Genomic DNA, 12,749 nt, shown 5'->3' on the forward strand with positions numbered 1-12,749 from the left:
TGTCCGTGAGAGAGCGGGGAACCGGAGGGAGGAGGGCCTGGGAATCACGCGTAGCACGGGGCTCTGCAAGAGCGTCCACGTGAGGGCGCTTCTGATGGTGTGTTCAGTGGGAAGATGGTGCATTAAGCGGGAAGACACGGCACTGTGCTCCCACCAGTCGTCCGAACTTTCTAAAGCCCGCCAGCGGCGTTTGCCCCCGTTATCGAGCAAATAGAGCAGGATGTTCCTGTATTTGAGCGAGTGGTACGGGTAGTCTAGTGCACCACTAGCACCACCATTCACTGCACAGCTAGTCTCTCAAGCCAGCCTATCTCTTCATTGTGAAAGAGAGTGTAGAAATCTTTGTATATCGTCCTGTACATTTATCATTTTACTGTACATTTTACTGTATATTTTAGAATGTATATATATATACATATTTTAGAATGTATATCTTTGACTGTATTTTCTTTATTTTTTACTACCTAAATGTTTATTGTGAGCGATCTGTGGTGCTGAATTTCCATCGGGATTAATAAAATACTTATATCTGCCCTACTACTGCAAAGCGGACCAAGGCTCCATATCATTCATGGACCCCTGGACCCGCTGTTACTTTCTCCCCAGTGGCAATAAAGGGTGTATCTAATCTCTGTACTGTAGCTCAAGTATGTTTGCATAGGATGAATAGTACTGGCGGTATTATAGCGCGCGTGTGCCAGTGTTATTTGTTACGTTCTGGTTGCTGATTGCTGTCTGGAACCACCCACCATTCTGTCATCGGTCACTTGGCTACTGTCACCTGTCTCCCCTGTCACTTAGTGCGGTCACTTAGGGTATGGTTCCTGATTGGCTGTCACGGGGGTGTGTGTGGAATGTTAGAATGTGGTGTCTATTTAACCTTCCTATCTTCTGCTTGATATCCGCCACGTCTTCATTATAGCGTTCGGAGATAACGCGGGCGGTTCCGGTTCTGGACCACCACTAAGCTCCATTATCTTATCCCCTCTTCTTCCTGCCACTCGGCATTGTATCCTAGTATTACTCTGTGTTCTTTACTATTAAAACGAACCTGCTTAAGAGTACACCCTCTCCGTCTCTGTGATTGCATACCACAATTGGAACTCACCTACCTCCATCCTGACAGAAGACCTGACCATCAGAGTTCCATGGATGCAATCATGGAGATGCTCCAGGCACAGAGGAGTGCGCAGGAGCGAATGGAAGGACACCAGCAGCTTGTCAGCGCCGAGTTGGTTCGGCTGGGCGGGCTCGTCAGCTCGTCGCAGGAGACGGCGCATTCGGCGCTGCTCATGGCCCAGCAGGCGCAAGTCGAGGTGGCCGGGGTAAGAACGACGGTGGGAGAGACGCGTCGGGAGAAGCGGCGTTCAACGTCGAGGAGAGTCGGGGAGCTATTGGGCACCGGGAGTTCATCACCCAGTGTTCACTCGTGTTCCAGCTGCAGCCACGTTCATTCCCCTCTTCCAGATCCCAGGTCGCATACATCATCACCCTCCTCACCGGTCGAGCACTCTCCTGGGCTACGGCCGAATGGGAGAGCAGGGCGTCAATCTGCAACAGTGTGGACGCCTTTACCGGGGAGTTGAGAAGAGTCTTCGATACTTCCCGAGTACTCTCGATCTTCGAGGCCGGTGGGCGGCTTCTCGCCTGCCGGCAGGCGTCTATGCCAAATACAACGCAGTTCGGTTTCCGGGTTCCTCTGATTGGCCACTAAGCCCACGTGACCGCGCGCTAGCACGCCCCCCTTATCGCCCACTGCCTCGCTGTGAAGCGGAAGAGCCAGTGGGGCGACGCGAGGCGGTGGTTTCGCCGCTGACTCGGTCCAGCTCCAGCAGCAGCGGCCGTCTTCTCTCCGAGGCGGCTCGTTCTTATTAATCCCCTATTGTTCAGGTCGACATGGTCGCACAAACACCCGTTGGAGGAGTAGTGGGGGAGAAATGAATGAATGAATGAAAACTTTATTTAACAGATTGCAGAATGGGTACAATAGAGTACGGCGCAATACACACAATTGTTAAGGGGATGCAGACCAGAGAAAGACGTTTGTCTTGTTTACATCATGTTAATGTCATGTATGTTGTGTATGTCATAAATGTCGATATGAATTGAAAATGGGGGACCCTGATGTAAACAAGACAAACGTGCAATCTGTTAAATAAAGTTCTCATTCATTCATTCATTCATTTCTCCCCCACTACTCCTCCAACGGGTGTTTGTGCGACCATGTCGACCTGAACAATGGGGGATTAATAAGAACGAGCCGCCTCGGAGAGAAGACGGCCGCTGCTGCTAGAGCTGGACCGAGTCAGCGGCGAAACCACCGCCTCGCGTCGCCCCACTGGCTCTTCCGCTTCACAGCGCGGCAGTGGGCGATAAGGGGGGCGTGCTAGCACGCGGTCACGTGGGCTTAGTGGCCAATCAGAGGAACCCGGAAACCGAACTGCGTTGTATTTGGCATAGACGCTGCCGGCAGATTACACCATTGATTTCCGGATCGTGGCTCGGGAGGCAGCTTGGCCGGAAATTCCCTGTGTGGTCTTGTTTGTCCAGGGGCTCTCCGCACGGATGAGGGACGAGCTCGCCGTGCGTGAGATCCCGGAGCAGCTGGAAGTGCTCATCAACACGGCCATTCGGATGGACAACCGACATCGGGAGAGAGAGAGGGAGCGTGAAGCTACTACCCAGGTACGTGTCCCTTCTCCTCCCGGTGTTGATAACTTCCTGCATTACACGAGTGGTCCACTGGGTGATGAATCCATGCAGCTTGGGGCGCTGTCGCTCTCGGACGACGAGCGGCGGCGCTTCATTGAGGAGCGACGCTGTTTCCGGTGCGGCCGCACCGGTCATCGATTCGGCAGCTGTCGGGACCAGGCCGGCTCGACTCTGCGCCAGTCGGGAAGGGGAGGTGCTCCGCCGGGTCCCGAGAAAGCGCCAGCAGGTGGGCTCACCTCAGCACTACCCACGGACACACGAAAATTTTTGGAGGTGGCGGTTAACTGCGGGGGTGACGTTAGGGGAACTAAGGCTCTCATTGACTCAGGGGCGGCGGGCAATTTTATACACTTGGGGTTGATGAGGGAATGGGGAATCCCGGTCGAGGAGTTGGGGGTTCCTATCCCCATCTACGCCCTGGACGGTCAGCCCCTGGGCAGTGGGAGCATCACTCAACGCACTGTTCCTGTACACATCCGGGTGGCGGGTGGGGGGTGGGAGTGGGTTAAATTATTTGTTATTGTCTCCCCCTATTCTGTTGTGGTGTTGGGTCATCCCTGGTTGGCTTCTTGCAGACGTCATATTAATTGGGGCACGGGCGAACTTTCAACGGAGGTCGACGTGAAGTCGGTCTTTGGCGAGAGTTTGTCCATTCCCTTTCCCCCCCCCCCTCTTCTCTTTTGTCTCCTTCTTCTCTCTCCAGGATGGTGGGGAGCGTCGCAGATTCTGTTCTACCCTCTAATCCCGATTTGATAGGGGTTCCTGAGGGGTTCCTGAGATCTATTGGGACCTGGCGGACGTTTTTAGCAAAACACATGCTAAAGCACTACCGCCTCATAGATCATACGACTGTCCCATTAATCTCCTACCCGGTACCTCCCCGCCCCGCGGGCGTATGTTCTCTCTCTCACGCCCCAAGACCTTGGCCATGAACACCTACATTGAGGAGGCATTGCTTGCGGGGCACATACGTCCTTCCACATCCCCTGCCGGCTCTGGCTTCTTTTTTGTTGGTAAAAAGGATGGGGGTCAGCGTCCGTGCATTGATTATAGGGGATTGAATGACGTTTCCATCAAGAACCGATATCCTTTACCTCTCATGGACACTGCCTTTGAGTGCTTACAGGGGGCACAGGTCTTTTCTAAACTTGATTTACGTAATGCATACAATCTGGTCAGGATTAGAGAAGGAGACGAGTGGAAGACTGCATTTAATACGCCTAATAGTCACTATGAGTATTTGGTCATGCCCTTTGGTTTGGCTATTGCTCCGGCAGTCTTCCAAGCCCTGGTTAACGACGTGCTGCGAGATTTGATTGGGGTGTGTCTGTGTTTGTTTACCTAGATGATATCCTAATTTTTTCTCGCGATATGGTGCAACACCATTAAACTGCACGTTCGAGAGGTGCTAGACCGTCTCCTCAAGCATTAACTATTCGTTAAGGCTGAGAAGTGTGTTTCACACTGATACTGTTTCCTTCCTGGGCTTTGTGTTGACGATAAGGTACGTCAGAGTACACCCTCTCCGTCTCTGTGATTGCATACCACAATTGGAACTCACCTACCTCCATCCTGACAGTTATTGTTGTTATTGAGGTCGCTTCCATCTCAACAGTCCAGTGACAAGGCTGGTCAACTGCCAACATCAGTTTAACTTCATGAACCACCATAGGCGGCGGGTATATATACCCAGGGCTAGGCCTACCCAAATCGTTATGCTGGGAATCTTGAAATGTATATATAATATATGTGCGCAGGCTGCTGGCTATTGTGTGTGTCTTGTGCTGCAGCCCGCTGGCCAAGGTGTCAACGACGAAGGTGTCAATCGGCTAGGTGGCGGTGTTTAACATTCCAGGTACAGGCAGTAACCAATCACGCATAGGCTTAGGTTAAATAATGTAGCCAATCACATCATTCACATGATCATCCTGATCCCGCAGGCCGAGTAAAGCAAACATCTGCGTTCCGAATCTCCGCCCGCCGATCCTTTGTAGCGAACACCAGTGCGCTATTTTGAGTCAAATTTCAAAAAGCAAAATTATATACGGTATTTTTCCAAGGCATATAAACAAAGTAATTTAGAAGCTGCACCGGGCTGCCCCTGGGCATAACTACGGATCACCGGAGGCTATATGTTGCTTTATCTTGGCAAACAAGGGCTTGCTCTAAGTGTAAGAGGACATGATGAGAGTCAGAGTTCATAAAATGTTGCTGCATTAAGGTAAGACAATGGTTAATCTATTATTGGATGCCTTCATTTGAACACTTAATTTGCACTATATATTAAATGAGTGGGACTCGCCTCGCATAGCCTAGTGGGTGTGTGTATTGACAAAAAAGGAAAAATGTTGGATATTGCCTACCCAAATCTTAATCTCACCCGCCGCCTATGTGAACCACGCCCACTATACTGTCATATTTTATGCTGTTGTCTATTTAAATGCATCTTCTCATATGTACTTAGACCACTAAATAAAACGAATGAGCAAAAATGTTGCTAAATGTGTTTAGTACAATAACCGTAAAGCTATATTTGAAGGTGAGCAGCTCTCTGAAACAGCTGAATGAATGAATGAATGAATGAATGAATGAATGAATGAATGAATGAAAACTTTAACAGATTGCAGAATGGGTACAAGACAGTACGGCTCAATACACACAATTGTTAAGGGGATGCAGACCAGAGAAAGACTTTTGTCTTGTTTACATCAGGGTCCCCCATTTTCAATTCATAGTGACTGTGACATAGAGCTGTAATGTAGAGGCCAGGGTTAAGGGAAATAATGAAAATGAATAGTTTCCCCGGAAGCATGTCACGTGGAACGAGCTCCCATGGGCTAGTTGAATTGTGATTTAACCCATTGGACCATATAGGCCCATATTATTGCCCACTGCCAGTGACTCAAAGCCTGCTTAGGTATGACAAAACATTTAAAAAAAAATGTAAATAAAGAATGTACTACTATTCAATAATGGGTCCATTATCTCCCGTTTTATATACACCTCAATCAGTAGATTTGGCAAAAAAAAGGACAGTATAATGTAGGAAGCCTGTATGTAACATGGTGAACAGCAGCCATGATCAGGTGAATGGGGTCAGTGTTCTGTGGACTTCCTATAAACGATCTCTTCATGCATTCAGCAGATAGGTGTCACACAGTCATGGAGAACAGGGTGTGCCTGACACCAGTCATTACTGTACATCACCTGTGTTGGAACGTGACCGCGTATTGTAAATTAATCACTAGTCAATTAACTCAAGTGGTGGCCATGTGCACTTTGACAAACCTCAAGGAAACGCTGCCCAAGGATGGGCCTCGTATAGGCGTTAACTTCTATGCTACGATAATGCCCTTCACAGTACACAAGACACAAGTTTGAGTTTGAGTGCTGGGGCATGCACTTCCTGATTTATTTTGCATATAATCTCACACACATCCAAAACCTCTAAACAGTTTTGCACACATTAATTTAGTTTGACAGTTATTGAGAGTAATGAATATGAGTTTGAATATGGTCACCAGTGACCTGGGACATTGAATCAGTGTTGTGTTAATTACAGCTCCATAAAATTATGAAAATGAAAACATAGCAATACATTGTTTTATAGGGGCTGCTACCAATCATTTCACTGGGATTGTGTGCAAAAATAAACCAGCATTGTTTTTGGTCCAGACGTCCAGTGCCCCTCAAACTCACCATCATATCAATTGGAAAAACAAGGAAACGTTGGCCGAAAGTGTGTCTTTGGGTGTACTATGAAGGGCATTAGCATAAAGGTTAAGACTTACAGGAAGCCAATCCTTTAACTGGCATTAGGCAGCGTTTCCTCGAGGTTTACCAAACTGCATATGACCACCTATTGTGTTAATTGACTAGTGATTCATTTACAAATTGGCACCGACAGTCTGACTACTGTGACTGACAGCTGAGCTCCACGTGAGTTTGTTTTCATGGAGAGAAACAGGAAGTTTAGTCCACCATCACCATCACCATCACAGACGCGTTTTTCGATCACAAACGCACTATAACAGCTGCACTAACATCATTCATGTTGTCCAGTTTGCAGCACTGCGAACAAGCTATTCAATATGAACCCGAAAGATGCTTTAATTATTATCAAACACAATTCCAAATTATAAACAATTAAGTTATCCATGCGCAAAAGAGGTTACAGATTTTTCACAAATAACCACAAACTTTGCTCGAATTCAATTACACACGTATCTGGCATCAGACATAATATGGCAACAACCATAGTTCTTGTCCGTAACGCACACGCTGGTGAGAAGCTCACTGAGAACACACATCCAAGGTTTTACGCAGATATGTTTTTACAATACACCAAATTTATAATTAATTAAGACAAAATCAAAACATTAAAAGAGGGTTGAGGCGAAACGAACTTATTGTCATCATCGCTATATAGCCGTCAGTAAAAAAACAAAACATGAATGCTGGTCGCGATATCAATGAAAATAATAGTTATAGAGAAATCGATAGTGACATATTGTCTTTCTTGATCACCACTCACATGATCAGCGTTGAACTTGTGATTATAATTAGTCTGTCATTATGAAATAAGATTATAATAACGATTACACGAATCAATCTTACCGCCAGGACTGTGATCCATCTCTCAAGTTGATGTTGCTGCTGACTGTAGTTCGACTGTTGAAGGTAGATCGTATTGTTGCCAATATAGGCTGAAACGAAAGTCTCAAGACAGGTGAGTGTAAAAGAAAGACGCGCGTGTAAAACATATATAACCCATCAGTGGTAAATTATCCAACGTGCAAAGAGCCTCTAAGAAAACTGTGCGTCAAAGTGGTATTGTACGTATCTCCTCAACGGTGTCCAGATCAGTACTGGAGAGGTGCGTCTCGGTGAAGGTACCTGGGTGCGTGCGTGCACCGGATAGTGCGCGTTCAGCGTGTGTGACGATGTTGCACGAGCAGAGAGCAAGTGATCCTCAGAAATCCCAAGAATCTAGACGAGTCATCATCAGTGATGTAGACTCGAGAGTGTCAAGAATGACACCCACTGATACAAACACCCACGCCGATCACGTTTGCAGGTGAGCAAGATCAAAACAATTGGACTGGGTTCAGCCCCTTCAACGTCCTGTCTGTTTGCTCAGTGTCACTCAGTGCATCCCAAGTCCTTCGACTCTCTATCTTCTTTACTCTTTGGGGAGAGTTTGATGCGCTTATTCGACCGTGGTATTTATTATGCGTTTAGTAAAGCCAAGCTACATGTGCACTCCGCATGTGCAGGGGAGAGCAGTGTCCTACTGACACACATTTTATGCAACAAATACAGCTAGCGTGCGATAAGGAGGGATGATGGGGAGATGAGAGGATGAAGCACTGCACATGGACACTAGGCGTGGCTCACCGTGACCGCTCGCTTCCTGGCTGGCGGCGCTGCAAGTTGATGGTAAACACACTGAAGTGACCAACAAACATGGGCCCCATTTTATCTCTATTTTGGTAACAGAATGTTGGCCAAACAGTTGAGAGCAATGCTTTTAGTGATGACACTCCAAGTGTAAAATAGGTTTGATCCACATTATATCATCATATATAGCATAAGAACAACAGCCCACAAAAAACTTCTGACTGAAGCTTCGTTAGGACGCTGGACAACCAGCCTACTACTGTTTTACAGTGAAACAACGTCACCTGGTGGTAGAACACAGCAGTGACTGACAACCTACACTGCAAAGCAGGGATATGGATTAATCGCAACGCCTGAAATGGTCGAGCCTCGAGCGCGATTTTGTAAGATAAGCCTTTGCCCATTTATTTATTTATTTATTTGTATGCAACTTTTTTATTACCCCCCCCCCCCCGCTTTAATTCTAATAAATAATAAAATAATAATACATTTAATTTGTATTGCACTTTTTGTTCACTAGGTAGGATCCCAAAGTGCTACAGGGTTAAAACATAGAACAACAAATAAAATAATTATTAGTAAAAAATAAAATACAGAATAAAAATAAGATAAAAATAGAACATAGTTAAAAACATAGTATAAACAGAAAATTAAAGACAACAGCACAAGAAAAAAATTATATCACAAGAAAAAAAATTAAAGCTAACAGTCAAAGGCCTTTTGAAAACTTGGGTGTTCTTTTTGACCCCAAACTATCATTCGAACCACACATCAACAACATCACCAAGACATGCTACTTTCACCTCAGGAACATTTCCCGTATTAGACCACTACTGTCCCCCTCCGACACTGAAAAGCTGGTTCATGCCCTCATTTTCTCCCGTCTAGATTACTGTAATGCATTACTCATCATTGGCTCAACATCAAAATCCCTCCATAAACTTCAACTAGTTCAGAACACCTCAGCCCGCATCATCACCCGCTGCCCCAAATTCTCCCACAACATCACACCTGTCCTCTCCTCACTTCACTGGCTCCCTGTCAAGTATAGGATTGACTTTAAGATCTGTCTCCTCACTCAAAGCCCTCCACTCCCTAATAATAATAATAATAATAGATCAAATTTATATAGCGCCTTTCATAGAACCCAAGGTCGCCCTAGCACCATCTACAACCTCCTTCAACACTACAGTCCCTCCCGCTCATCCAACTTAGCCCTTCTGAGCACACCTTAAGTCCACAGAAAACAAATCATTCTCCTCCACTGCTCCCAGACTCTGAAATCAACTCCCATTACACATCAAAGAAGCCCCATCCGTAGAAACATTTAAGTCCCACCTCAAAACCCACCTGTTCAATCTTGCATACCCTCACTACTGACCCCCCAACCGCTGCATCACTTACATTTTCACATCTGTACACACCTATATTTTAGTATTATTATTTATTTTAAAATGTTCTCTCTGTCTTGTCTCCAAGCTGTCTCCCTCTCTTTGTATTATCCCCACCATGTCGTCATTGTGAAAGTCCATGTACTGTGTTTGTCCCTGTACTGTGTTTGTCCGTATGCTATAATGCCATGTATGTACAGATGAGATGCCTAATGTAAGGCGCTATATAAAATACATTTATTATTATTATAGGTTTTCAGGCCTGATTTAAAGGGGAACTATCTTATAAATGGCCTTTTTCAGTGTTTAGCATTGTTTCCTAGCTATGTGGACTTATATTAATATGATCTATGTCTCTAATTCTCATATTGGCGCATTCTTCCAATTCTCCTCTCACAATATTCACCCTCACTGAACTGAGTCATCTGAAAATGTGCTGATTTGTGATGTCAGAGAGACTCAGCTGCATGTTGAGACCCACACACTCCACACAGTTCCGAACACAGTGGTTGGAGCCCAGGCTCAAAACGGCTTAAGATCTTGAGGACTTGATTAGAAATACAAAACAATGAATTAAAAAAAATTCAAAATTATAGAGGTGTTCCATAAACTCACAGGAATTGTGTAAAAGTGCCCAAATAGTGAAAGAAATAGTAAAATAGTTCCCCTTTAAAAGAGTCCAGGCTCTAGGGCGGCTAGGTGGTGTAGTGGTCTAAGGCACTCGCCACCAGTGTGGAGACGCTAGGATTCGCGTGTTCGAATCCAGCTCTCCACATTGTTTTTCAGTTTGGCTGGTCGTCCGCAGTAATACACATTGGCCGTATTACGGGGAGGGAAAACTGAAGGGTGGGGATCGAACGTTGTGAACAAGCGACTCCTACAAGTCGGTTGGTGCGCCTGCGCAGTAGAATCAGGAAGTGTCGGGGGCAGCGTGAGCCTCCCACGCGTTACTCCTCGACACTGAGAGATCGAGCTGCGCAGGTGAAAAGATGCGACTGCTGTTACCTCAAGTACCGGAGGGGACTTGTGCTATGTATGACTTAGTCCACATTGCAGCCGGCTTGTGGGAGGCAAGAAACAGCGTTCGTGACAGGGGAGGGTTGAATTGGATGATACGAAATTGGGATGGGAGAAAAATATAGAAAAATGGGAGAAAAAGTGGATCAAAAAAAAAAAGAGTCCAGGCTCTGTGGTGCCCTCAGCTGGATGGGGAGGCCGTTCCACAGGCGTGGTGCAGAAGGCTCGGTCACCCATGGTGCAGAAGGAGCAGGCTACCTGCAGATCTGAGGGTACGGGTGGAGGATTGTGGAGTGATGAATTCCTGAAGGTAGAGGGGTGCGTGTCCGTTTTTGCAGTTATGGGTGAGCAGCATCAGGATTTTGTAATTGATCCGGGATGAGACGGGGAGCCAATGTAGTGAGTGGAGGATGGGGGTTATGTGCTCGTGTTTACGGACTCTCATCAGGATCCTGGCAGCGCTGTTTTGGATGTATTGCAGATAATTATCTGAAAAGCCTAAAAGGCTTTGTTGGTGAATGTGCACCTTTTTATCTGATCTGCACATTCTTGTAATTGTAATTTTGTGATCTGGTGCTTTTATTTTTACCAAATCGACCAATCTATCCATCCGTCTGTCTATCTATTCACTTTTGGTGGAATACAGATGCCATTCCTATAGACCGCTATTGTATTTAGCCTGTATAAAAACAGTCGGCAGAATGCTTACATTGTACGAGTTGTTAGTGCATCAAGTTATGTCAAGCAATTACTTTCCAACACTGGCCTCCATTAAGTGCGTGCACTAACTGTGATAAGTTACATGTGATCTGTTTTCAGGCATGCCTTTTCAGTCTTCCCCTATATATCCTCCTATACCTGGATATTTAATATTACACTCATGAATATGTGAATAGGAGCTTTGATCAGGCCAGACAATACATTAATGCATGTAGGTTCTGTCCGAGCCCAAACCACGGTAGCAGTTTTGGGCCCGAGCCCATTCCGAACCCGGGTTCGGGCAGAGAATCAAAGCTCTGATGTGAATATATGAAGTAGTAGATTGTTGCAATGCACCGATAGCTGGTTTACTGGCTTGCATCACCAAGGCGTTTCAACTCGTACAGAACGCAGCAGCCCGCCTGATCTCCAACCTACCAAAGTCAGCCCACGTCACCCTACTTATAGAGCTACACTGGCTTCCCATTGCCTCACAAATCCGCTTCAAGGTTCTTGACCTGGCTTTTTCTATGAAATAGATTCATCAGGTGAATCCAGGTGAAAAGTATCATCTCGTATTGATTTCACTTCAAATTCAATTAAGTCAGGAGATGTAGAAAAAAACACAGGTAATAGATAAGGTTTTAAGCCTTGAGATAAGTACCTCAGATGAAGAACCATACTGTTTAACTCAATTCTAAAAGGTAGATTCTGTAATGTCGTCAAACAGCGACCTCTAGGCAAAATAAGACAACATTGTACTGCACTTTGTTTACAGGTTTTAATTTTTGTCTGATGTGTGGATTGGATCCCAGTGGGTATAGGGGAGTGGTTGCTACTGCTGGCCACACCTCAGGCTCTACCAAGAGAGGTCTGGAGAAATTCACAGTATCATAAGTTACTAAACCGTAGCTCTGAACCTACCTGTAGCTCTAACATCTGTTATTATGAAATGCTTAGAGAAACTGGTCCAAAACATCATCTTCTCACATGTATCAGCATTCCTGGATCCCCTACAATTTGCATATAAGCAAAGGAGAGGTACAGATGATGCAGTGGCCTCTCTCCTGCACCTTCTGCTACAACACCCGGACACCCCCGGAAGACCTCTTTTCATTGACTTTAGCTCCACCTTTAACACAATCCAGCACCATCGGGCAATCAAGAAGCTACAGTACCCCCATCAGAGTCCCATCCACTGGTTCCCTAATCCACTGGATCCATAACTTCTTCTCCAACTGACCACAAGCAGTAAGGGTTGACAGTTCACTGTCACCCACCATTATTCTCAACGCCAGCGCTCCACATAGCCTCTATACAAACCAGAATCGGAATGGTCTTTATTGCCAAGTAAGTTTGCACATACAAGGAATTTGGTTTGGTCATTTGGTGCAACATTAACAGACAATTAAAGTAGAATAAAATCAAATGGAATATTTAAACTAGATATAGTTTATAACTAATAAATAAATAAAAATACAGTGGAATAGAATATGTAGCAGGGCTGTGCAATTGTGCAAAAAGTATGAA

General features: G+C 45.7%; 1 protein-coding gene across 1 annotated transcript in view; it reads right to left on the bottom strand.

Annotated features, from left to right (window-relative positions):
* nr1d4a (nuclear receptor subfamily 1, group D, member 4a) overlaps nucleotides 1-7,421 on the bottom strand; it is a gene marked incomplete at its 3' end in the record, with an annotated part of 28,975 nt that extends 21,554 nt beyond the window's left edge. The window contains exon 1 of the mRNA XM_084334208.1: nucleotides 7,330-7,421. Coding sequence (XP_084190334.1) covers nucleotides 7,330-7,348 — 19 coding nt within the window. The 5' untranslated portion in view covers nucleotides 7,349-7,421. The remainder of the gene's footprint in view (nucleotides 1-7,329) is intronic.
* Between the last annotated feature and the right edge of the window lie 5,328 nt (nucleotides 7,422-12,749).

Source organism: Notolepis coatsorum, assembly GCF_963971535.1.
Source record: "Notolepis coatsorum genome assembly, chromosome: 17".
NCBI lineage: Eukaryota > Metazoa > Chordata > Actinopteri > Aulopiformes > Paralepididae > Notolepis > Notolepis coatsorum.